We start from the raw sequence: 24,724 nt of genomic DNA on the forward strand, positions 1-24,724 counted from the left end.
AAATGCAAATTAAAAATTAATTATGTAAAAATCCTTCAATGTGATTTTCTGGATTTCTTTTTTAGATTCTGTCTCTCATGGTTGAAATGTACCTACTATACAAATTACAGACCTCTCCATTATTTGTAGGTGTGAAAACTTGCAAAATCGGCAGTGTATCAAATACTTATTTTCCTCACTACATATATATATATATATATATATATATATATATATATATACTGTAGATCGGAGGTGATTTTTTGTGCTCCTCACTTTAGCCACTCCGATCTAGATGCTTCACTGCTGAGGAGACTAGATCGGAGTTGCTGGAGTGAGGGCCTCAGTAATCCCCTCCGATGTAGACAGTTCAGCACTGACACCACTAGATCGGAGTTGATTCCAGTATCCTCATACTCACTGCTGTCTAGTCGCCTCTATTGGCTTTTTATTGTTTTTATTATGCTTTTTTTTGCAGTTGCTCATGTTTTTAAGGCTGGGTGCCCACGTAGCGTTTTTCAAGCGTTTATGCTGCGGAATTTCCGCTGCGTAAACGCTTGTTAAACGCTTGGTAATCCACACCCCATGGTCCCCAATGGGATTCCGTATGTTCTATGCACATGCTGCGGATTTTTCCGCAGCGTTTATGCTGCGTACAAAAATCAGCAGCATGTCATTTAATTTTGCGGAAGCGCAGCGTAACTCCCGCCATTAACTTGCATTGAAACGCATAGAAACCGCGACTGTACATTTGTACAAGCGTCTTTTATGCGTCTCTATGTGCGGATGGTACCCAGCTCTGGAGGAGAGGAGACTCTCATCCAGACCTGGGTACCATTGTACCTGTAAAGAAAGAATAAAATAACAAATAAAGTTATATTCACCTGTCCGGCGGCTTCTCTCTGAATGCCGGCATCGCTTGAGGACCTGCGGTGACGTCACAGTCATGTGACCGCAGGCCCTTCACCGTTCTGTCTCGCGATATGCCGGCAGCCGGGAACCAGCCAGGAAGCAGCGCTGCAGCCACGCCGGGGCCTCGGGGGTGAGTATAGCTTTATTTGTTTTAATTTTTACGGTCACACTGTATAAATCCATGCCGTTTCCATGGATTTATACAGTGTGACCTAGTTGTCAAGCACTTTCCAAGTGATGCTATCGCCTGGAAAGCGCTTGTCAATCTGCATGCGGAAACGCATGTGAATCCGCATGTGGATCCGCATGTATTCTGCAGGAAAAACGCATGCACAATCTGCATGCGTTTTTTCTGCCAGGGAGATGCAGAAATGCTGCAGAAATTTTCTGCTTCATTTCTGCATCGTGGGCACATAGCCTAATAGAGCAAACATCACAAATCAAAAATTATTTTTTTACACTGTTATATAATTTATATATTTTTACACTGTTGTATATTTTGGGCAAAATTCTTTTTTTTCATGATTAATGAAACTTACATTTTTATTGTCGCTTTATGTAATATAAAAAATTCCCCTTATTGCTGATTGTTCAGTTTTGCCAGAATGTGACTCTTCCCATTTGTTCACAGTCCTGTCCGCAGCACTGACATTGTGAAGAGTGGGCGGATCTCCGCGGGGAGAGGCGTAAAAGAGCGCCCCCGACAGTCACCATAATGTACAACACAAAAGTGACAAATTTTTACAGAAATGTCTAAGGTCACTGGAGAACACTGCTGTTATAATTTACGCCACTTTTGTGCTGTACATTATGATGATTCTGTCGGCTGCTCCGTCACTGGCTGAGACTTGTGGACATACAGGAAAATTTGAATTCTATTAAAACTGAACAATCAGAGCTATGTGTAATTTTTTGTATTACAGAATGCGCTAATAAAAAACCTCAATTTATTAATTAAAAAAAAATCACAAAGTGACCGAGCTTTCTCCCTCTCACCCTTCATTAAAGGGGATATCTGTTCCTGTCGTTCAGCTGCCTCTGCTGACGTCGCGTCGACAGAGCGGAGGCTTCTTTTCTGCTCCACTGTGTTGACAGGGCGAGACTGACAACGTCATTCTGATTGACAGCTGGATTCCCACTGTCTAACTGGGGGAGAAGGCTGTCAATCAGAATGAGTCGGACATCACGCTGACGATCCTGGAATCAACGCCGATCTAGTGGTGTCAGTGCTGAACTGTCTACATCGGAGGGGATTTTTTGAAGCCCTCACTCCAGCAACTCCGATCTAGTTTCCTCAGCATTGAAGCGTCTGGATCGGAGGCTAAAGTGAAGAGCACAATAATCACCTCCGAACTAGACGCATCCTTGCCGGGAGCAATATTCAAATACATGGATGGCGCCAGCAGTGACTGGATGCGGTGCTGCCCATGACTGAATGAGAGAATCACACCCCTATGACTGAATACGAACAGGTAGGATCTATTTATATATAATGTTATAAATTCATTATACTACCACCGATTTTAATGAAAAAAGCTTGTTAGTGATGCACATTGCATCACTAACAAAGCAATGGGGGCAGTGTACATAGCAACTAAGACGTGACAGACTCCCTTAAAAGAAGTAGACTTCATAAAATATTTTGTTAAAAGGGTTATACCAAGTATAGAATATGGAGCCGCAGTCTTAATATTACTGTCCTGTGTTGTTGAAATATGCTGCCTTCCAGGGAATACTGAAAGAGAAATTCCAAAAATGAAAATTCATTCTATTCAATATAGCAGGGCGCATGCACTTCTAGATATAATGAAATGCAAATTTAGCATCTTTTGAGGCAGATGCATCACTAGTAAGCAGAAACTTTCAAAATAACTTTCATGGATTCCATAATATTGAGGGACCTCAGGAACAGCAAAGTTTGTAAATTCCACTTTCCTTTATTTTTTCTTTATTTATTTAAAGCTTAATATTGACCACCGTCAAATTTTTTATAGTTATTATTGAACGTAATTCTGTTTTCATATCAATGTTGTTAAAATCCAATAAAAATATTTAAAGTAAAAAAAGTGTAACTATAATTTTGTAAATGTTTATATATACAGTACAGACCAAAAGTTTGGACACACCTTCTCATTTAAAGATTTTTCTGTATTTTCATAGCTTTGAAAACTGTACATTCACACTGAAGGCATCAAAACTATGAATTAACACATGTGGAATTATATACTTAACAAAAAAGTGTGAAACAACTGAAAATATGTCTTATATTCTAGGTTCTTCAAAGTAGCCACCTTTTGCTTTGATGACTGCTTTGCACACTCTTGGCATTCTCTTGATCAGCTTCAAGAGGTAGTCACCGGAAATGGTATTCCAACAATCTTGAAGGAGTTCCCAGAGATGCTTAGCACTTGTTGGCCCTTTTGCCTTCACTCAACGGTCCAGCTCACCCCAAACCATCTCGATTGGATTCAGGTCTGGTGACTGTGGAGGCCACGTCATCTGGAATAGCCCCCCATCACTCTCCTTCTTGGTCAAATAGCCCTTACACAGCCTGGAGGTGTGTTTGGGGTCATTGTCCTGTTGAAAAATAAATGATGGTCCAACTAAACGCAAACAAGATGGAATAGCATGCCGCTGCAAGATGCTGTGGTAGCCATGCTGGTTCAGTATGCCTTCAATTTTGAATAAATCCCCAACAGTGTCACCAGCAAAGCACCCCCCACCATCACACCTCCTCCTCCATGCTTCACGCTGCTAACCAGGCATGTAGAGTCCATCCGTTCACCTTTTCTGCGTCGCACAAAGACACGGTGGTTGGAACCAAAGATCTAAAATTTGGACTCATCAGACCAAAGCACAGATTTCCACTGGTCTAATGTCCATTCCTTGTGTTCTTTAGCGCAAACAAGTCTCTTCTGCTTGTTGCCTGTCCTTAGCAGTGATTTCCTAGCAGCTATTTTACCATGAAGGCCTGCTGCACAAAGTCTCCTCTTAACAGTTGTTAAAGGGATGTGTCTGCTGCTAGAACTCTGTGTAGCATTGACCTGGTCTCTAATCTGAGCTGCTGTTAACCTGCGATTTCTGAGGCTGGTGACTCGGATAAACTTATCCTCAGAAGCAGAGGTGACTCTTGGTCTTCCTTTCCTGGGGCGGTCCTCATGTGAGCCAGTTTCTTTGTAGCCCTTGATGGTTTTTGCAACTGCACTTGGGGACACTTTCAAAGTTTTCCCAATTTTTCGGACTGACTGACCTTCATTTCTTAAAGTAATGATGGCCACTCGTTTTTCTTTACTTAGCTGCTTTTTCTTGCCATAATACAAATTCTAACAGTCTATTCAGTAGGACTATCAGCTGTGTATCCACCTGACTTCTGCACAACACAACTGATGGTCACAACCCCATTTATAAGGCAAGAAATCCCACGTATTAAACCTGACAGGGTACACCTGTGAAGTGAAATCATTTCCGGTGACTACCTCTTGAAGCTCATTAAGAGAATGCCAAGAGTGTGCAAAGCAGTCATCAAAGCAAAAGGTGGCTACTTTGAAGAACCTAGAATATAAGACATATTTTCAGTTGTTTCACACTTTTTGGTTAAGTATATAATTCCACATGTGCTAATTCATAGTTTTGATGCATTCAGTGTGAATGTACAATTTTCAAAGTAATGAAAATACAGAAAAATCTTTAAATGAGAAGCTGTGTCCAAACTTTTGGTCTGTACTGTATGTGCAGCAAAGTGGTGTTGATCGGTGGGGTCCCTACCCTCCACCCTATGGGTCAAAACACTGCTCTGAATTGCACAGCTCCTGTATGAGTCTATGGGTCAGTACATTCACTGTGAAATAGTTGTGTATGGACCCATAAACTTACTACTGAGTTTATATGCTGAATAGTTTTGACTGATCGGTGGGGATCCTAGACCCCCAAAGATCAGCAACATTATGCAGCATCTATAACATTTAAAAACTTTTACAAAATGATAGTTACACTTTAACCCCCTTAAGTAATAGCTACTTTGGTATTGTAGCCTGCAGGAAGTTATTTCCTTTTTCCCTCAAAGACTTTAACTTTTATTTTTCTAGCTTTTTTTGTCTACATAGCCATATCATGGCTATGATGAGTTGCATTTTTCAATGTAATAATTTTGAGTTACATATAATTTGTTGAATAACTATTTCTGCATCGGGGATGGAAAAAAACTATAAAATCCACCAAAAAAAGAATACAATTCCACCACTAATTTAGTTTTACTAGTTTTCCTAAAAAAATGCGCATCTGAACCTTTTTAGTTTTCACTCTAGCTGTATAAAATCGGGTAGAGATAAGAGTACAACTTTTAGTATTTTTCGTTTGTGAACATTTAGGACCCAGTCTTAATGAAGCCAGTCTTAATGAAGGTACCGCTGGAGTAAGATGTGCCTAATTTTTTGAGAGGCACATCTTACAACTGCCGTAAAAAATGTTACTCTAGTCAGGAAATAGAGTATACTTTTTCATAATTTACGGTACTAAATTGGTGTAAATTTTGAGCAATTTGTCAGGTGGACCTTACCCCGCCCTATCTCACCCAAGTTCCACCCACTTTGGCGGAGCTGTCCAGGACTGGCATAAAAATGGGGACTGTTGCAAAATGTTAATGCAACTTCGAGTTTCACAAAAATGTTACAGTGTTTTATTCCAGAAAATTGGTGAAAACACATTGAATCAGGCCCTTCATTTTTATACTGTGCACATTTTTTTCTTTTTGTAAATCAGCTTTTTAACTTATATTTACCTATTTATTTAGTCCCACTAGAGGATGTCACAATGTGACCTATTATTTGCTGATATAATGCTATAGTATACTTAGCATGCCAAAGCCTTACAGCCTGTCAGAAATAAGCTGTCAGACAACTTATGAGATCATACCTAAAAGAGACAAAGTCTTGGAAGTCATTGTTCAGACGCCCATACTCATTAGACTAATGTCGGCTGAACCGAGCGATAGATGGTCTAATGTCTATGGGGCTGCCGGTCTACTGATGATCGAGATAGATGTCGATCGGACATGTCTAATTTCGGACTGCCAATAAAACATTATTCTCCCTAGATAATCTGCTGGCCAACATATCAATTGACAGCTTTCTCAAAGAGAATACAGAAGCACTCGGCCAAATGAGTGCTCCTGTTTATGGGAGAGTCGGCCGAGATGGATGTAAGATGAACAATTGGCCAAAGCATCATTCGGCCAACAGCCATCTAATGTACATGGTCAGCCTTAGACACTCAGCTGTCTTATATGCCTATTGACAGTGGTATCTAAGGGGGTGACAAGTCTCTTGATAACTACTGAACTGAAAACTAAGTTTGATATTTCTGCCTCAAAAACGCAATATGTGGAAGCAAAAGAAGCAATATTTTTCTCATAAATAAGTATTCTTCTTAAAGACACCAATATATAATTGTCTGCTACACCATTGTTGGAAGACAGTTGCAATTAGATGACATGGAAGAATACGTAATTCTTATAAAGCTACAGCTAGCAATGGCCATACAGTGATTGCCGTAAAAAAAGTTGCGTGGCAGCAGTAATGGGCTGTGTGCTACATAGGGTTATTGACTAGACTGTTTGATAGAAGGTCCATTAAAGACAATCCAACAGACCGGATTATGTTATGGATAGATATTATGCAGGACTATGAAGGACTGTAATGTGTGATGGATTGGATAAGTCAATGCACTGTAGTGTGCACTGGACTGTGTGCTGGACTGTTTGTTGAATAGATTGTGTAATGGACTGGATTTCTTCCTAGATAACGCAATGTAGCAGCTTATGTGGTAGATAGAGGTAATGACTGGGTAGGACAATAGATGGATTGCATGCTTCTAAGCAGATAGATTTGCCAGCAAAAGGTATAACATGTAATGCCATTAGTGTGTTACAAATGAAGAGTGCCCTAGAGAAACATTACCCGTTTTTATTTTTGTACGAGTAGGTGAAGTGAAGGTACTTTGTTTGTCTGGGAAAATTTGGCTTGTAGTAGCTGCAGAAATATTAAAACAGAATTAATGGAATATCCAGTGCATGGACACAAAAAAATACTGTATGTACTAAAAACAGATAATCCAATTGCTTCAATTCAAACAATAGATACACTGGAGATCTTTTTGTAGTCTTTTTCCGTAAAATGCGAAATATACCACAATGTAAGACTGAAACATACTGACCACATAGATACATTATTGGATTTACATCTAAGGACCTAGTAGTCAAAAAATGCTTTGCATCATCCATATATAAATAGGCTTAAATATATTTATATAACCGGAAAATAAACTCCAAGTACATGATAACATAAAAAAGAGCTGCATCACATATGTATATTAGTTTTTCAAACTATTGCTTAGCGTCAGCTGACCTTTACTGTAACTCAACCTTAGACCTAAAAAGCAAATGCAGTTTATAAGTGCTTGACTATTATGCCTAATGAAAAACTCATCACTTCCAATAGCCAAGCAAACCTGATTCAAAGTGTGCGTGTGTGTCAGCCAGATACTACAGACGTGATGATAGAATCACTAGTCCGTACATTTACTGTAGATGGACACACAATGGCTTAGTAATAATGGAAACCTCGAATGAACCCAAAATAAAATAATGAAATTGAATACAGAATATTTTCTGCAAGACATAATGAGAGACTTTAAAACAAATCAGAAATTGTATTTATTTCTATTTATTTATTTGAAATGATAAATTTGGTAAATACAGTTTTTTTTATCAAGTAAAATAATTGAAGCAAATCCTATTTACATATATGGTCCCTTAAAGTACATATAAGTGTTAGCCTATGCATACTAACACTATGACATCTATGATCTCATTTTAACTATATTTTTGCATGCTTTTCATTTAACTGTAAATTAGCAAAAATTCGAAACCGCCGCTTTATATGTCAAATCCGTTCTCCAAACACTTCTTAAGAGTTCTGAATACAAAGTCTAGTATTAAGTTTTACATTGAGAAGCATATAGATGATAATGTCTTTTCACTGGACAACTCCTTTAAGAATGCAGACTATGGCCCCGATTCATCATTACCTTTGCACCTGTTTTTTGTCTAATTTTATGTGTATTGCACCTTTTTTTGTTTGCATTCAATTCATTATTCTATTTGTGCCTTTTTTTATTCTATTTTATACGTGTTTGCCTTCTTTTATTGATTTCCACTTTGTGGGCAGAGTTTAGTGATTCCAGATGTTATCGCCTGATTCATCAATTTCAACTTTTTAAAAGCAACAAAATTTGGGGCAACTCCACTCTAGTCACCACTTTTTTATTTTTGAGTAATCCAGTATTTTGGTTACATTTTTGTGCCATTGTACAAAATGTGGGACTTTTGGAAATAACAAGTAGCAAAAGCAGCTAAAGAGAGAAAACATTTTTAGACTTTGCCCCAAATTCATTAATCGCGTGCGGCATTTTGAAGAATTTGGCATCAAGAAGGGTAACTACTACTGTGAGACAAAAAAGTAAAAAGTAACTTAAAAAAGCGATGAATCGGGCCCTGAATGATCTAACATTAAACTATATTGGAAAATGTTAAATTGAACTATACCAGATATAGAATGAGGTACTTCAGTCCTATTATTACTTTGATATGTAGTAGGAGTATGCTGACCTCCTGTGAATGCTTAAAGAAAAATAACAAATCAAACATTTAATCTACCACTGAAATGAAGAAGCGGGCACATGCTTATGCTGGAATAAACATAAAATGCCCTTTTAGAATCCATTGAGGCAGATGTATCATTGTAGACCAGAGATAGTATTTTTCCTGCTCTATCAAATACTATTTCATACCTCATCAGTTGAGTGTGATTACAATTTACAATTTTTTATTATTTTGGTCTAAAAGTCCTTTAGAATGTCCCAATGATGTTACTTTGAAAACTTGCAATGGATTTATGTCTGCCTCAAAGCTTCCAGTAGCACAATGTATACAGGCAAAAGAAGCAGCAAGGTTCATGGGTGTATAGGTATTTTTCCCTATAACTTCTATGTTAGTAGATCGGTTCACTAGGAACCAAAAATTCTAGTAAGTGATACAAAAAAATACCTAGATAGGGGCACGCAGAATGGATGGCCATACAGTGACTGCTGCTGGCAAAGCGAGGCGTGGTGTCATAGCATTCATGATTTGTGAAATCACTTATGTACAGGCGGGATTTTATAATGGTTTAGATCCTGTGCCATAAAAGAGAACCTGTCACCATGAAAATGCAGTCTAATCTGCTGGCACCTTGCTATAAAGCAGAGGGGGCCCACATCTTTCCCAACACTAGATGGCTGATTTAATCAGCCATCATGTGCCTTTAACAGTCCAGGTTGAATCAGGGCTACGCCTGCGGCTGTTAACCAGTTAAATCTCACTGTCAATCACTGACAGTGGAACCTAATATGCACCGGCCGGAGGCTTGTAACAAATCCTGCCTCTCAGCGCCCCTATCACTTGATCGCTCGGCGCCAATGGCCTGTCATTACAGCCAAGGGTCTGCAAAAGACCTCCATGTCTGTAATTACGATACTCCTATGAAAGCCGGCATAAGTAAAGAGTAAAAAAAAAAGTTTTTAAAAATATGAAAAAAATAATAAAAGCACAAAAGTCAAAATCACCCCCTCTTTTGCCACATTAAAAATAAAACAATTAAAAATATATATATAAACACATTTGGTATCACAGAATTCAGAAATGTCTGATCTATTAAAATATAAAATAAATTAATCCGATCTGTAAACAGCGTAATGAGAAAAAATCGAAACGCTAGAATTAATTTTTTTTGGCCGCCGCAACATTGCAATAAAATGCAATAAGAGGTGATAAAAACATCATATGTACCCCAAAATAGTATCAATAAAAATGTCAGCTCAGTGTGCAAAAAATAAGACATGACACAGCCCTCACAGAACATGGTTCCTGTAGATTGGATTGCATTTTCATGGTGTCAGGTTCCCTTAAGGCTATGTTTTCACAATGAGTTTTTGTGGAGTTTTTTACTCTGCGTATTTTCAAAAAATGCAAGTAACCTATTTTACTTAATGGGTGCATAAATGGTGCAGTAAATCTGCAACATCAGAATCTAATCAAAAGCTCATAGCGTGAACGTAACCTTAGGCCTCATTCACACATAAGTATTTTTGCATCAGTATTTTATCAGTATTGGAGACCAAAGCCAGGAGTGTCTGCAATACACAGAACAGGTGTCATTCTTTCAATTATAGTTCTCTCTGTAAGCTCCACTCCCGGCTTCAGGCATACAAACAGTGATGCAAAAATACTGACATGTGAATGAGGCCTAACGCAAAAAGATATGCTGTATAAGGCGTAATATCTAATACCATTCTGCGATGATAATACAGTAGTATAAGCTACTAAGCTTTACCGGTGGTTGTTTTTGTTTGGGTACGAGGGGGCTGTATTCTTTGTTTGGCTGGAAGAAATTGAGTTACAGTAGCTGGGGAAATAATACACCTAATGATTAATAGTACAACAGAAATGTAGTTTTAAAAGATAAATCAATACCAGTCCAATAAAGGACACAACAACAATATATACTAAACACAGCATTAAAAACCTATTTTTCCCATGAACTCAAATGTACTGTAATTATTTTTAATCTCTAAATATGGAAAACAAAACTTGTAAAAATAATTGTAAGCACATGCATTATGTGCATACTTATGGTTTTATTGAAGTGGACAAGGCATGGTCTTTTATAAGATGATGGCCTTTAAACACTGAATATAAGAGATTTGAAATATTGTAAAAATGGTGAAATATACCAGATACAGAATATGGCACTTGAGTCCTAGCAATACTTCCATACGTAGTATGAATATTCTGACCTCCTGTGAATGCTGAAAGAAAAAATCCCAAAAAATAAAGGTTGAACCTTTACAGCAATGATGACATGAGCCACATGCTTGCATGTGCAAATGAAAATATAATGAATATTTAGAGTACATTGAGTCAGATTTATCAAAACAGTAGAGACTATCACAAACATTGTTTTCTTCATGTCAAATGACAACATTTTTTTAAATAGTACGACACGTATTCTATAGGGACAAAGTTATTGAGACACCTACACATTACACTTACATCACTTTTAAAATCCATAAGTATTATTATGCATTTGATACTTCATTTGCAGCTAAAACTCCTTCCACTTTTCTGTATTTCTACAAAATTTTGTGTCTATGGGAATTTTGCCCATTCATCCATAAGAACATTTGCGAGGTTAGTCAGTGATGTTGGATGAGAGTGTTTGGGTAGCAATTTCGGTTTTAGTTCATCCCAAAGTTTTTTGCTAGGGTTGAGGTCAGGGCACTGTCGGGATCAGTCATGTTCTTACACACCAAACTCACCCAACCATGCCTTTATGGATGTTGCTTTGTGCACTGTGGCTGCTACATCCCGACCTGGACCTGCTGGAGTAATGTCTGCCTCTGTCACCATGCACCACCAGATTCAACCCTGTGGCAACACTGGTGGTAGAAGAGATATTACAGATAGTATCATTGGGAGGCCCAGGTACTATCCAGCCATGCATACTAGTGTGGCTGGGACCAATCAGGAAGAATAGGTGTGTGTGCTGCTCAGCAGCTCTGCAGGAGTAGTTCCTTGCCGTGGCCAGTGGGAAATTACCCCACACTACTTAAACTCCCAGCATACTTCTGCTGAGCAGAAGGACAGCACACACATTTATGCTGACCGTCACCAGAGGCCCACCTACACCAGTATACCTAGCTGGACTGTGATATATGCCTTAACAGCTCTTCGATCACCGATGTCACCTGCAAACATTGTTAAAGCAGGTCCAGGTCAGGATGTATCAGGTGCAAAGTTAATCTGAAACAGAAAAGGATCTTCCCCAAACTGGTCCCAAAAAAAGTTGGAAGCATACTATTGTCCAAACTGTATTAGCACGCTGAAGCAGTAAGATTTCCTTCACTTAAACTAAGGGGCAAAGACCACTCATGAGTGAAATTTTTTAAGCACTCATTATTTCAGAAATGTTTATAGAGGCAGACTGCATGGTTAGGGACTGGATTATATATACATTTGGCAATAGGATTGAATGAAGAACTTGAATTCAGTGATTAAGAGGTGTGTCCCAATATTTTTGTCCATGTGCACCTTATTGGCAGTAACTGGATTGTTCTTACATTTTACAGTTTTACACAGTTGTTCTGACTTTATTTTATGATCCATCAATGATTTGTTGCTCAGAATCATGGTTTGATATCTCTGTCTCAACACCTCCAGAAGCACAACTAGCAAGAATAAGCAACTGATATCACTCATGTATAGGTATTCTTCCTGAAGACATCAATGTACATTTTTCCTCTCCACCGATTTTCAAGATGGAGCAGCAAAAATTGTAATTGCCATACTAGAATACCTATTTTTCACAGATATAGCTAGGCTGATTAAATGCTCACAAAGTGGATGCTGCTGCCGATGCGACAGTCATGTGGTAGCAATAGATTGTGAGATGGACTAGATCCGTGTGCTCATAAGCAAAGAGAGAAGCTAGATAATGCATGATGTCTAGTGCCAGTATGCATTATAAGTGAGCACTTAAAACTACAAAGCTTTACCCGTGGTTGGTTTTTGTCGAGTGTGGGAGGGCAGGGTGCTTTGTCTGGCAGCGACAATTTGTCTTGTAGTAGCTGGAAAAAAACATTACAATGAAGTGAACAACAGTATAAAAGAAATATATATTTTTGAAATTTTCTAACAAATTTTCTGTATATACAACCGCCGGGTATTGTAAAGAATTATGCAGAAATACTCCACATACAAGTTTTTCCCTTCAATACATATTTTATTTAAAAAATATTGTTTCCTTAATGTTGTGCAACTAAGGGTAAAATTAATATTATCAACAATGTTAAAGGCATTTAGTGCTAATGTAAATGTACAATACATCCCAAACAATTGACAGAAGCCACTGCGACTGCTCTTTCATTTCTTCGGGATGCCAACAATGTCACGCGAGCCGCGGGTGAGCCAGTGCTGACAACGTTGGAAAGCGCTGGTTGTGAGTATAGCTGCTATTATTTTACTTGGGGAAAACATAGTGATTGAGAAAGGGTTGTGCGAGTAGTGGACAACTCCTTTAACACTTTTTTTCATTATATTTCATCTGTCAGTGGTTGTGATCTTAAAGTGCACGTTAAAAAATATTAAGACAAAAAGTACTAACACATTGAAGAATACACTGGGGAAAATTTATCAAAATTAGCCAAACACCAGACTTAAACAAAGGTCTATTGTCCTGTCTATGCGCAACAAGCCAAAGTCTATGTGCCACCAACCAAAGTCTGTACAGATGTAGTTTCCTGCTAAACAGAAGAGTTCAGAGAAAATTATGAACATAATGAGGAACATAGATGGAGTGACAGTTCAATATGGGACTGTCAAACTAACAAACTTCAATGTCTGCTACACCATATTTCAGTCATATTTTCTTGTAATCCATCTCTATCTAGTGGTGATAACATTTTGATGTGGGGAATGTTTTCTTGCCATTTATTAATCAACCTTAATATTGGTCACCTTGGGCAATACTTCAAGGTCAGTCTAATCATTTTATACATGCTTTCAGCACAATATCTCACCATGTTACAAAATACTTAGCATCAAACTGGTTTTCCTCAAATAAAATAAGACAATCTATTAGAATGCCCCATTCTGCCGTGTTATCCTTAAGTAATTATAATGATAAACTGTAATCGGTAAGAATAAATGAAAGTAAAATCATTATATTTCTAAATCTTTAAATTGCGCCCTCCCATCCCACCTTAACATCTCTCTTCCCCACCAAAGGTTGTCTAATTTGCCCAACACTCCTCCTGACCCAGAATGTTAGAAAGGGAAGTTGTACTGTGTGATTATAGAGCAGACACAAGTCTGCAGCATTTTATGGGATCATTAACATGAAGAACCTAGGCGGTTTATGGGCACAGGGGTCCCACAAAGTACCAAAAAGGTGTATCTTATAAATGTACTAGTGAATATATATTTCAGTCTGGTCAAATGCTTTACTATAATTCCTTTCTTTGGGTACACACAAAGTTGCATATAAAATTAGCAGGACATAAAACGCATATCTAGACTCAAACAAGCCTCTGCTACCTCTTTACACAGTAGTGAGAGACATATTAAATAACACTATTGATATTAGGCTGTGAGTAGATGTCAATCAGTTTAGTTCTCAATCGATCATCGGCAGCAGGAACCAGTCACGTGGATTTTTTCATAATTTCACTTTCCAAAAACTGAGTGAGAAAAATGAGGAATTACGTAAAAATCTATTAGATTGTTTACTGCTGCGGGAGATAGATTGATGTACTTGCCATCACTTACTCCATGCCTAATATATCAATAGTGTTACAAAAATATCAAATGCACAAACTGTGGTAGTTTTACCTAAAGGTGTCATGAATTGTTTTAGAGGGAAGAGAGGGCTCACTTGTGGTACATCAGTGGTTACTGGATACACTGGTGAAAAATCAAAACGAAATTAGATGAAGAAATGACTCCAGCCGAACAGACATTAAATCACGTGGCAGCAGATCTAATCATATTAGCAAATATTATTATTGAGATAAGATACAGTGGAAACGTCTTCACTGCTACATCTAGAGCAGCTAAGGATTCTCAAATTGAGAACAAAGCATATAAAATCTTCGCGAGTTATAATTTTTCTTAAAGGGATACTGGCAAAAGCTGTTTAAGCTGCCCTGCAATATGCAATAGTGTCAGACAGAATGTCTGCATCCTTTTTTCTACAATGTGAATGATTGTATAATATTGTTTCATGATTACAATGCGCTGCCAGAACTGTGCAAAAATTCCAATGGATTCATAATATGTGGTCTTCATATTCAAATGGGCATATAAGCCCCCAAATAACATACCTTAAAGGGAGCCTCAGCCTACCAATTAATTCATACAGCCCAAACCACACTTTAGTTGGTATTTTTTTCATAGTACAAAGCTTGTTGATCAAGATTTATAAACCCTATCAACATGTAGCAGAAAAAACTGTGGAATTGATGTGGTTTGCATAATCCACAGCATGTAAATACTGCTGTAGATGGTTTTCAAAGTGGATTTTACCCTTGCATAAGGTAATTTGCAGCAAACCACAGCAAATTGGGTGTGAAAAGTAAAATATGTACAATTTTCAGTGAATTAGTATTGGATTTTTTCTAGAATGTGTGGTAGAGAAAGACTGGCAGAGATCTACTTTCAAAGAAAAAACATGAATCAATAGAGCAGGTGAGTATAAGAAACTTTGTACTATATCTTAGCAGACACTTCTGCTTCTTTCTCCAGTAAGTATAATTATCCTTTAAAAGCAATGTAAGACTGACAGTTCAGGGCAGTGGCATGGCTTAGCTGCTAGCCTGAACCGTGCGCTCTCCCTTGCTGCAAGTAGAGGCAGCTTTCCTCTGCAGCATTGTACACTGCTCAAAAAAATCAAGGGAACACTTAAACAACACAATGTAACTCCAAGTCAATAACACTTCTGTGAAATCTACCTGTCCAGTTATGAAGCAACACTGATTGTGAATTAATTTCTCCTGCTGTTGTACAAATGGAACAGACAACTGGTAGAAATGATAGGCAATCAGCAAGATACCCCTATAAAGGAGGGGTTCTGGAGGTGGGGACCACAGACAATTTCTCTGTTCTCATCCTTTTTGGCTGTTGTTTGGTCACTTTTTAATTTTGCCATTGCTCTCACCCTTGGAGGTACAGTAGCATGAGGCGGTGTCTACAGTACAACCCACAGAAGTTGTTCAGGTAGTGCAGTTCATCCAGGATGGCACATCAGTGTGAGCTGTGGCAAGAAGGGTAGTTGTGTCTGTCAGCACAGTGTCCAGAGCATGGAGCAGATACCAGAAGATGTGGAGGGAGCCATAGGAGGGCAACAACCCAGCAGCAGGACCGTTACCTCCTCCTTTGTGCAAGGAGGAACAGGAGCACTTCGAGAGCCCTGCAAAATGACCTCCAGCAGGCCACAAATGTGCATGTGTCTGCACAAACGGTTTGAAACCGACTCCATGAGGGTGGTATGAGGGCCCGACGTCCACAGATGGGGGTTGTGCTCACAGCCCAACACCGTGCAGGACTCTTTGCATTTGCCACAGAACACCAGGATTGGCAAAGTCGCCACTGGTGCCCTGTGCTCTTCACAGATGAAAGCAGGTTCACACTGAGCACATGTGACAGATGTGACAGAGTCTGGAGACGCCGTGGAGAGTGATCTGCTGCCTGCAACATCCTTCAGCATGACCGGTTTGGCAGTGGGTCAGTAATGGTGTGGGGTGGCATTTCTTTGGAGGGCCGCACAGCTCTCCATGTGCTTGCCAGAGGTAGCCTGACTGCCATTAGGTACTGAGATGAGATTCTCAGTCCTCTTGTGAGACCATATGCTGGTGCGGTTGGCCCTGGGTTCCTCCTAATGCAGGACAATGCCAGACCTCATGTGTCTGGAGTGTGTCAGCAGTTCCTGCAAGATGGAAGCATTGAAGCTATGGACTGGCCCGCCCGTCTCCAGACCTGAATCCGATTGAGAACGTCTGGGACATCATGTCTCGCTCCATCCACCAACGTCACGTTACACCACAGACTGTCCAAGAGTTGGCGGATGCTTTAGTCCAGGTCTGGGAGGAGATCCCACAGGAGACCATCCGCAACCTCATCAGGAGCATGCCCAGGCATTGTAGGGAGGTCATACAGGCAGGTGGAGGCCACACACAATACTGAGCCTCATTTTGACTTGTTTTAAGGACATTACATCAAAGGTGGATCAGCCTGTAGTGTGTTTTTCCACTTTAATTTTGGGGGTCACTCCAAATCCAGGCCTCCATTGGTTAATAAATTTGATTTCCATTGATGATTTTTGTGTGATTTTGTTGTCAGCACATTCAAATTTGTACAGAACAAAGTATTCAATGAGAATATTTCATTTATTCAGATCTAGGATGTGTTATTTGAGTGTTCCCTTTATTTTTTTGAGCAGTGTATAAGCGCATGGGGACTGAAGTGGGCTGGATCTAGCTAGCTCCTTAGTGGGGCTTACAAGCTGTATAGCAAACAGCTTACAAACATGCACTCCTTCCTGAGAATACCATTTACTGCTCATTGTCAAGGTAACTACAGAATTAAAAATCCCTCCTTTCTTGAGAATGGAGAGCAGTTTTAATAAGCAGTAATTTTACAAGCACTCTGCATTTTGCCTATTTAATTAGATGAGGCGACCACTTTAACAGAGCTAGAGCACACAATCAAGCACAATGAAACCTAATAAAATCAATGTCTTTACCAGAAGTTGTTCTGTATATTCTTAGAGGTAACATAGTACCTTGCTGGGATACTGGTGGGGTTTCTGTTAAGAACAAAGCCATCAAAAATGACATCAAAATAATAGAAGCAAAACAGTGTCACTGGGTGACATTTTTAAAGATGTTTTCATTTACAATATCTTGCACAAAGCAAATTATAGCATTTCACATGCATACAAATGCTTTTATATTTATTCTACAGAATATAATGAAACGTTATTCTATTACGTAGGGGAATTCATTGAAAGCCGACATGCACAAGCTTTCTATGAGAATGTGCATAAATGTACTTTACGTTTTTACATAAATGTAAAGGGATAATTGTCTCCAGGCCTGCCAAACCCAATAGGATTTGGTAAATCTCAAGAGTAGTGTTGAGCCACCCCCGTAGTGTTCGAGTTCGGTTCGGTTCGTCGAACACCCGTCGGTTCGTCGAACACCGTTAAAACCAATGGCAGGCAAACAAAAACACATAGAAACACATAGAAAACACCTTCAAAGGTGTCCAAAAGCTGACAAACTGCTCAGAAGACACAACTAACACATGGAAAAGTGACAAGTACATATAGTCATGCGAAAAGAAAAGAGGTGGAGGAGTAAAAGGAGGGGGAGACACAGATATAGGCATGTCATGCCCTTCTAAAATCCAAAAAGTGAGAAGCCGACACGTTCAGTCCGCTCCTGCCCGTGCCACCTCCGTGTCGCCGGGTTTGTGCCAGAGCCGCGGTGAACCCTGACGGCCAGCCCCCCTCTCCCAATACTGGTGCCTGTCCGCTGGTGGGTCGAGCGAGCCCCCCTGTGGTGGAGGCAGCTCTAAGCTTTTTAATTTAAATTGTCTCTCTAATTTGAATGAATACACTTTAAATCCATTTACAAGGATCTATTGGAGGGCAAGTCTCATGCCAGCAGCCGCGTAATTCCAGCTCCAGTAGCGTCCACTAAAGCTGCTGCAGTTAAAAAGCTTTTATAAGGATCGAGCTCGGCTGTCCACCGCAAGGCATTCTACTGCCAGTCCCAGCCCCTATGCCTTGGGGTGCCTCCTGATGCTCTTCACTGAGTATCCCGTGGTCCCGAAGCATTTCCTTTGAAAAAATTAAGTGTCCAAACTACAGGTGGTGTAGCTTGCTTAACAGCTGGGATAATCCGCTGACTAGCAGACACTGCTACTAGGCACAAAGTATTTCCTGGGCTAGATGCAGTTAAAAATTTGTAATTAGATACTCTCGTTGGATGCTGAGAAAGCATTCCATAGAGTCTCCTGGCACGCCATATATGATTCTCTTAAAAAGCTTGGGGTAGGGGTCTAGGGGACCCTTTTATAGCCAAAATCACGGCCCTGTATCACAATACGTCACCTAGGCTGAAGATAAATGGAACTGTAGCACCCTGAGGGCTCGGTTGCTACAGAGGTATTGCACCTCACCCAGAGGTGTGATATCTCACTCTCAGGTAAGGATGGAGTGTGGATCAGGACCCGACACCTGCATGCATTACACCACATTGCCGTGGGGCAGGGTGACCAATATGCCTCTGAGATGGGCACGACAGTCCCTGTCCCTGGCTGGAGTGGGGGGAGGGAACACTGAGGAAGGGGAACCCTGTAGTGCAGGAGCAGGGAGGAAGCAGTTCCTGGGTGCATTGAGAAGGGAGTATAAAAGGTGGGCACCATCTTAGTTCAGTAGTTCAGTGCAGAGAAGTCTGAGCAGAAGTGGCAGGGAGCAGGGGCTCTGCATGAGCTCTGCTCCGGAGGCGGGCCTAGTAACAGAGGCCCAGGCCTGGAAGAGGGAGAAGGAAGGAAGAGGAGCGGAGAAGGCTCCAGGAACGAGGAATGAAGGGATCCCAGGGGTGCGGACGGGCGAGTCGCCACCGCACGCCCGAATCCACCTGCGTGGAGGGGTCAGGCCAAAGGGGGAGACCGGTCCCCGAAACTAGTGGAGGCAGGAAACGACCCTCATCTAGAAACCGGAGGCTGTGGCATTTTATGTGGCGCAGCCCCTCGCTACACCCGCTAGGAAGGCACCACATAGGGTCAGGGAAACTGGCGCCAAGTTTACCAAGAGGAGGCCCGAGGCAGCCGGACAGAAGGGTTGGTAAGAAAGGCCAGACAAAGGACACACAAAGGGGGTCCTGTGAAGCGCTCCAAAGTTATCTGTGAGTTGTCTGAGCCCTTCACCTGGTGAGCACAGTATGACGTGGGCAGCCGTTACTTGCAGACGTGGTCTGGATAATAAGAACTGTGAGTAAAGGCCCTGGACTGCATCACTGACTCCGTGTCGTTACTGCTGCTGCCCTGCACCATCACCCCCATCCTCCGCATACACTGCCCTGAGGCTATACTCCTCCCGTGGGGAGTTATGCTACGCTCTGCTGCACCCACAACACCAGCCTCAGCGGTCTGCCCTGCAGCAGCGGTTCACTCTGACCACAATCCACGGGTGGCGTAGTCGGACATTTAAACATCAAAACCACATAAATAGTTCCGCCACTGGTTTGACCACCCTGAGCCACGGAACCGGGTCGCCGCCACGAAGACTATAACCACCAGCATCCACCAAAAAGGGTCCGGCTCCGGGTGTCCCAAGGCCCAGGGGGGTACATCAGAACATTTTCATCACCTTTCACAATCACCAATGGGACAAGGCAGGGATGTCCTCTGTCCCCTCTCTTATACATCCTAGTGACGGAGCACCTGCTCTCATCAATTTGCCATAACCCCAATATTAGGTGGATTGAGGTGGGAGGCACCGAGTACAAGTGCTCTCTATTTGCTGATGATGTCCTAGTATATATCACTCAATCACATATATCCATCCATGCTGTTATGGCTGAAATAGATCACTTTGTTACATGGTCAAATTTTTAAATCAATGCAGCGAAGTCTGAGGCCCTCGATGTCTCCCTCCCCAAATCCATATAGGATTCCATCCAGTCCAACTTTCCCTTTGCCTGGCCCTCACAGGGTATCAAATACTTAGGAATTCCTATTCATAGAGACCTCTCCCATCTATGTTATCTTAATTTTGGGCCCTTTATTGAACAACTCCATGCAGACCACGGTTGGCAAGTTAGAACTGTAAGATTCACTACGTGAACCACTGGTGTTTTGTGGAAAAGCACATGTACACTGTGTTCCAAATTATTATGCAAAAAGTGTTTAGGAGTGATAAGGGAAGAATTTGTTTGTTTGTCAGTTAAACTCATTGATGGTGATGTGTGTCAGGGCTCTTTATATCACTGTAAGCAATTGCAGACACCTGTGCTAATTAGTTTGGCAGGTGTGTCCAATGAAAGGCAAGACTACTTAAGAAGGCTGTCTCACATTATTAAGCAGCCTACATTTTCTGCCAAAATGGGAAAGAAAAAGGATGTGTCGGCTGCTGAGAAGCAACAAATTGTGGAGTGTTTAGGTCAAGGCATGACTACAATCAACATTGTGCGATGATCAGGATGAAGTGTCTTGGCAATCAAGAAGTATGTAGCTGATTCACAGTACACACGTGTGCGTGCTGATAAGGGCAAATTGAGGACTCTTTCCTACAGGCAATTACGTCAGGTTAAAAGAGCAGCGGCAAAAAAGCCTTGTCATAGCAGCAGACAAGTTTTTGAAGCTGCTGGTGCCTCCAACGTCCCCCGAACAACAAGATGCAGGGTCCTTCAGAGGTTTGCAGCTGTGCATACGCCATCCTGTCGACCTCCTCTATCCACTTCACACAAGCAGAAACGGCTCCAGTGGGCCAAACATTACATGAAGACTGATTTCAAAACTGTTTTGTTCACGGATGAGTGCCGTGCAGCGCTCGATGGTCCAGATGGATGGAGTGGAGGATGGCTGGTTGATGGACACCCCACGCAAACACGGCTACAGCGCCAACAAGGAGGAGGTGGAGTAATGTTTTGGGCTGGAATCATGGGGAGAGAGATTGTCGGCCCCTTTAGGATCCCTGAAGGCGCTAAAGATGAACTCCATAATGTATGTGCATTTTCTCAAACAGCACTTCCTGCCATGGTTCAAGAAGAAGAACCGTGTATTTCACAGCAAGATCATTTTTTTGCATGATAATGCACCATCTCATGCTGCACATAAAACATCTGCATCTCTGGCTGATATGGGCATAAAAGGGGACAAACTTATGGTGTGACCCCCATGCTCCCCTGACCTCTACCCCATTCAGAACCTCTGGAGCATCATCAAAAGGAGTGTCTATGATGGCGGGAGGCAGTTCACATCTAAGCAACAGCTCTGGGAGGGTATTCTGTCCTCATGCAAAAGAATTGAAGCAGAAACCATCCAAAACCTGACAAATTCAATGGACGAGAGAGTTCAGAAGCTCCTTTCGAACAAGGGGTCCTATGTGAAAATGTAACATCACCTAGAATAAAGTTTTGAGTTGAAAACTGTTTGATTTCAGTTTCTAATAACCTGCTAATGCTTATAATTTCAAAAATGACCATTTTTTTGGTCTTTATTAAAATGAAAAGGTTGATCGAAAAGTTTGGGGGATCTAAGAGTGTGGCAACCCAGTAGTCATGATTACTTCGAATTCTGACAATATGAGGGTCATGTTGCAGGTAGTGCAGCAAGAAGGCACTTATGTGTCTTGCGCATCTCGGAGCCCCAAAATTATTTTCCGGGCTAGATGCAGCTAAAAATTATTATTAATTTTAAATCTGGTGGAGCTTAGTATAGATGGCCTAATAGGATCAGTGCTGCACACTGCTACAAAGCCCAAATTATTTTCCAGTCAAGATACAGATAAACATGATTAGTAATTTTAAATCTGGTGGAGCTTAATATAGATGGCCTAATAGAATCAGTGCTGCACACTGCTACAAAGCCCAAATTATTTTCCAGCCAAGATACAGATAAACATGATTAGTAATTTGAAAGCTTAAAACGGTTGGTAGGGTGATTTTAAAAAATCATCAAGCTTTTACTCTCCCCAGCATGACACAGGGGTAGAAAAGTCGTTTCGGATCCATGATTTGTTCATCTTTATGAACGTGAGTCTGTCTACATTATCAGTGGAGAGCCGCGTGCGCTTATCTGTCAGCACACCACCAGCAGCGCTGAACACACGTTCAGACAGAACGCTGGCTGCGGGGCATGACAAGATCTCCAAGGCGTAAGTGGCTAGCTCCGGCCATTTATCCAGATTGGAAGCCCAAAAAGAGCAAGGGTCCAGTGACACAGTCATGGCTTCAATGTTTACTTGGAGATACTCCTGTACCATCGTCTCTAGGCGTTGACTATGTGTCAGACTTCTTGTCTCCTGTGGCCTTGCAAAGGATGGGCTAAAAAAGTGGTGAAATGATTCCGCAAAATTGATGTTACCAGCAGATACTGTGGTTCTGTTACGGTTTGAGTGCTGAACACTTGACGGTCCCACGGTTGGCAAGTTGGAACTGTGAGATTCACTAAGTGCACCACTGGTGTTTTGTGGAAAAGCACATGTAAGATTCTGCAACAGTCTCTGCTGATACTCCTGCATGCGTGCATCCCTTTCTATGGCGGGAATAATTTCTGCAAATTTACTTTTGTACCGGGGATCTAACAGTGTGGCAACCCAGTAGTCAGGATTATTTCTAATTCTCACAATTCGAGAGTCATGCTGCAGGTAGTGCAGCAAGAAGGCACTCATGTGTGTTGCGCATCCAGGAGCACCAAGTCCCTGTTGTGTTGGTGGCGAGGTAACAATCATGCTTCCTTCCTCTGTCCTCTCCCCCCAACCTCGCACAACAGAAATGTGATCAAGGTCTCCCTCATCTGATGAGTCTTCCATCAGTTCGTCCTCCACTTCTTCCTGGGCTCCTGCACCTTCCTCACTAGTTTGGCTGCTACCATGCGCCCTGGTAAAACCATCTCCCCCACCCTCACATGCCTGCCGCCTTGGTGCTGCCGACCGTCTGGACCTTGCAGATGTTAGCCCTTCCGCATACAACTCCTCCTCCTCTACTTCCTCCACCTCCTCTTGTGCCACCACCTGACTCCGAATTCTGTTTAACATGTGCTCCAGCATGTAAATCACCGGAATAGTCATGCTGATAATGGCATCGTCAGCACTAAACATCTTCGTCGCCATTTCAAAACTGTGCAGAAGGGTGCATAGGTCCCTGATCTGAGACCACTCCTCCAGCGTGATTTGCCCCACCTCTGGATCTCGTTGGCCCAGGCTATACGTCAGAACGTATTGCACCAGGGCTTGTCGGTGCTGCCACAGTCGCTGTAACATGTGCAGAGTTGAATTCCACCGGGTAGGCACATCGCATTTTAGCCGGTGAAGTGGCAGGCCCAACGACTTCTGTAGAGATGTAAGTCGCTGAGCTGCGGGATGCGAACGGCGGAAGTGAGCACACAGCGACCGTGCCCTCTGCAGAAGGCCATCTAGTCTGGGATAGTGGGCTAAAAATTGCTGGACAACCAGGTTCAACACGTGAGCCATACAAGGCACGTGTGTGACATTGCCCCGGCGAAGGGCCGCACCCAGATTTGCAGCATTGTCGCACACGGCCTTCCCTGGTTTCAGGTCCAGTGGAGACAACCATTCATGAAATTGGTTCTCCAGAGCTGACCACAACTCCTCAGCTGTGTGACTCACATTTCCCAGACATTTCAAAGTAAAAACCGCCTGATGACGTTGAGCCCTACTGCCAGCATAGTAAGGAGGTGTGCAGGATCCCTTCTGCGCAGTTAGAAAGCTTGTGGCATGACCAGACAGGCTTTGGGTGCAGGTGGAAGACCGAGAGGAGGTTGAGGCAGAAGCAGTGGAGGAACTTTGACATAAAGAGGATTGACGCACAACTCGTGGGGACGGCAAGACTTGGACAGCAGCCCCTTGTCCTGCTGTCACCATAGTTACCCAGTGCCCAGTCAGCGACATGTAACGCCCCTGTCCATGCCTACTCGTCCAAGTGTCTGTGGTGAAATGCACCCTGTCACACACAGAGTTTCTCAAAGAAGCGGTGATGTTGTGTGCGACATGCTGGTGGAGCGCAGGCACACCTTTCTTTGAGAAGTAGTGCCGACTGGGCATCTGGTACTGGGGCACTGCGACGGACATAAGGTCTCGAAAATCCTCTGTGTCCACCAGGCGGAAAGGCAGCATTTCTGTAGCCAAGAGCTTGCAGATGGTGAAATTCAACCTCTTAGCTTTCTCATGGCTAGGAGGAAATGGTCTTTTACTTGTCCACATCTGAGGGACCAAGGGCTGGCTATTGTGCTTAGACGGAGTTGATAAGGGTGTCCCCGGCAAACTGCCGGTCTGTGAGGAAGATGCAGGCGGACATGTTAGGTTGCCTTGATCCAAAGGTGGTGCTATCGATGTCGGACAGCGCTCAACACCAGCTGGTGTTACCACCTCCAAAGAAAATGATGACCTGCCAATCACGCTGGCTGTTGCGGGTAAAGAGGTGGCAGGTCTGTGCCCCA

The 24,724-nt window shown here is 41.9% G+C and overlaps 1 protein-coding gene across 38 annotated transcripts in view; it reads right to left on the reverse strand.

The window, feature by feature from the left end:
* Positions 1-24,724, reverse strand: part of ABI3BP (ABI family member 3 binding protein) — a 436,219-nt gene that overhangs the window by 124,740 nt on the left and 286,755 nt on the right. For 14 of the 38 annotated variants that reach the window (XM_073664653.1, XM_073664641.1, XM_073664649.1 and 11 more), the window contains 8 exons: positions 17,280-17,342; positions 14,372-14,443; positions 12,538-12,609; positions 10,717-10,791; positions 10,317-10,388; positions 8,492-8,566; positions 6,846-6,917; positions 2,552-2,626 (listed from right to left, as the gene is read on the reverse strand). The exons of 6 other annotated variants lie outside the window; for them this stretch is intronic. In XM_073664653.1, coding sequence (XP_073520754.1) covers positions 2,552-2,626; positions 6,846-6,917; positions 8,492-8,566; positions 10,317-10,388; positions 10,717-10,791; positions 12,538-12,609; positions 14,372-14,443; positions 17,280-17,342 — 576 coding nt within the window. The remainder of the gene's footprint in view (positions 1-2,551; positions 2,627-6,845; positions 6,918-8,491; positions 8,567-10,316; positions 10,389-10,716; positions 10,792-12,537; positions 12,610-14,371; positions 14,444-17,279; positions 17,343-24,724) is intronic. 18 more of the 38 variants (XM_073664659.1, XM_073664642.1, XM_073664668.1 and 15 more) reach the window with 15 other exon arrangements.

The sequence above is a fragment of the Phyllobates terribilis genome, unplaced genomic scaffold (assembly GCF_046119375.1).
Source record: "Phyllobates terribilis strain yellow unplaced genomic scaffold, ASM4611937v1 Scaffold_2__4_contigs__length_985480577, whole genome shotgun sequence".
In the NCBI taxonomy this organism is placed as follows: domain Eukaryota; kingdom Metazoa; phylum Chordata; class Amphibia; order Anura; family Dendrobatidae; genus Phyllobates; species Phyllobates terribilis.